Here is a 1,340-nt window from a genome sequence, read left to right on the forward strand (position 1 = left end):
GAAATCAATCACTACTCAAGAAGGGCCTTCTACTTTTGGACACTTCTCTTTGTTATGAAAGGTTGTTTGTTTCCTTTTATATAAAATCCAAATTCTTCTCTGAAATTCCCACCCAAAATTCTTGATTCTTCCCTGTGAGTCTAATGGAACATGTCCAATCCCTCTTCCATATGACAGCCCTTCATACCAAAAGATAGCTATCACATCATCCCTGAGTCTTCTCCATGCTAAACATAACCAATCAATATGACTTTCAACTGCTTCTCTCATAAGACATGAACATAAGTGCTTTCATCATTCTGGCTGCCCTTCTCTGTACATTTTCTAGCTTATTAGTGTCTGTTTATGAATTTGATGCCTAGAATCAAACATAATATTCCAGATAAGGTCTGATGAAAACAGAGCATAGTGGGAGGAATAGCTCCCTATTCCTGGAAACCATATCCCCCTTTTTTTTCATAATCCAAGATTTTTTTATTGTTTTTTTTTTTTTAATTTATGCCACAAATTCATAGGGGATTGGTTCCAACATCTCAGGTTCCTTGCCATTGGTTCTCACAAAGTGCGCTTCTCTAGGTGGAGCAGGCTGGCATTTCAGTTGAACCCAAGTGCCTTTTTCTTTGGCTTCCTTCTTCTTCTGATCATTTTCCTTTACCCGCTTCAGGAAGCTATCTCTGCTCTTAGAATGCTTAATATGCTCAATACGCGCATTAATTCTCTTGGCTAGAATCTTGCCTTTAACCTGTTTGTTTACAACAATGCCTACAGCATGTTGAGTAACGTTATAGACCTGTCCAGTCTTGCCATGGTAACATTTGTGGGGCATTCCCTGCTGAACTGTGCCCATATCCTTGATATCTACAATATCACCTTTCTTGTATATTTGCATATACGTAGCCAAAGGGACAATACCATGTTTTCGAAAGGGCCTAGAAAACATGTATCGTGTTCTTCTGCTTTTTCCTTTTGTGTTCGTCATTTTGGCAACTCACTGGAATATGGCGGAGCCGGTAAAAAGGACCATATCTCTTTTAATGTAGCCCAAGATAACATTAGTTTTTGGTGTGGTTTTTTTTTGGGGGGGGGGGAGGTAGCCATATCATACTTTTGACTCATACCTAGCTTGGGGTTCATTAAAGTTCTCAGATCATTTTGTTCAGAATAACTACTACCTAACCGTATAACTCCCATATTATACTTTTGATACTGATTCTTTGTACCCAAGTATAGGAATTGATGTTTATCCCCGTAGAATTTCGTCCTATTAGACTGAGACCCATATTGTAGCTTGTCAAGACCCTGCATTGTGTTAGCTATCCTTCCTAGCTCTGCATCATCTG

At 39.0% G+C, this 1,340-nt stretch overlaps 1 protein-coding gene across 1 annotated transcript; it reads right to left on the reverse strand.

The window, feature by feature from the left end:
* Positions 1-449: 449 nt before the first annotated feature.
* LOC140515911 (large ribosomal subunit protein eL21-like) lies at positions 450-1,006 on the reverse strand. Its single transcript, XM_072626740.1, has one exon. The coding sequence runs from the start codon at positions 977-979 to the stop codon at positions 497-499; it is 483 nt and encodes a 160-aa protein (XP_072482841.1). The 5' UTR covers positions 980-1,006; the 3' UTR covers positions 450-496.
* Between the last annotated feature and the right edge of the window lie 334 nt (positions 1,007-1,340).

Source organism: Notamacropus eugenii, chromosome X (assembly GCF_028372415.1).
Source record: "Notamacropus eugenii isolate mMacEug1 chromosome X, mMacEug1.pri_v2, whole genome shotgun sequence".
NCBI classification, from domain to species: Eukaryota; Metazoa; Chordata; class Mammalia; order Diprotodontia; family Macropodidae; genus Notamacropus; species Notamacropus eugenii.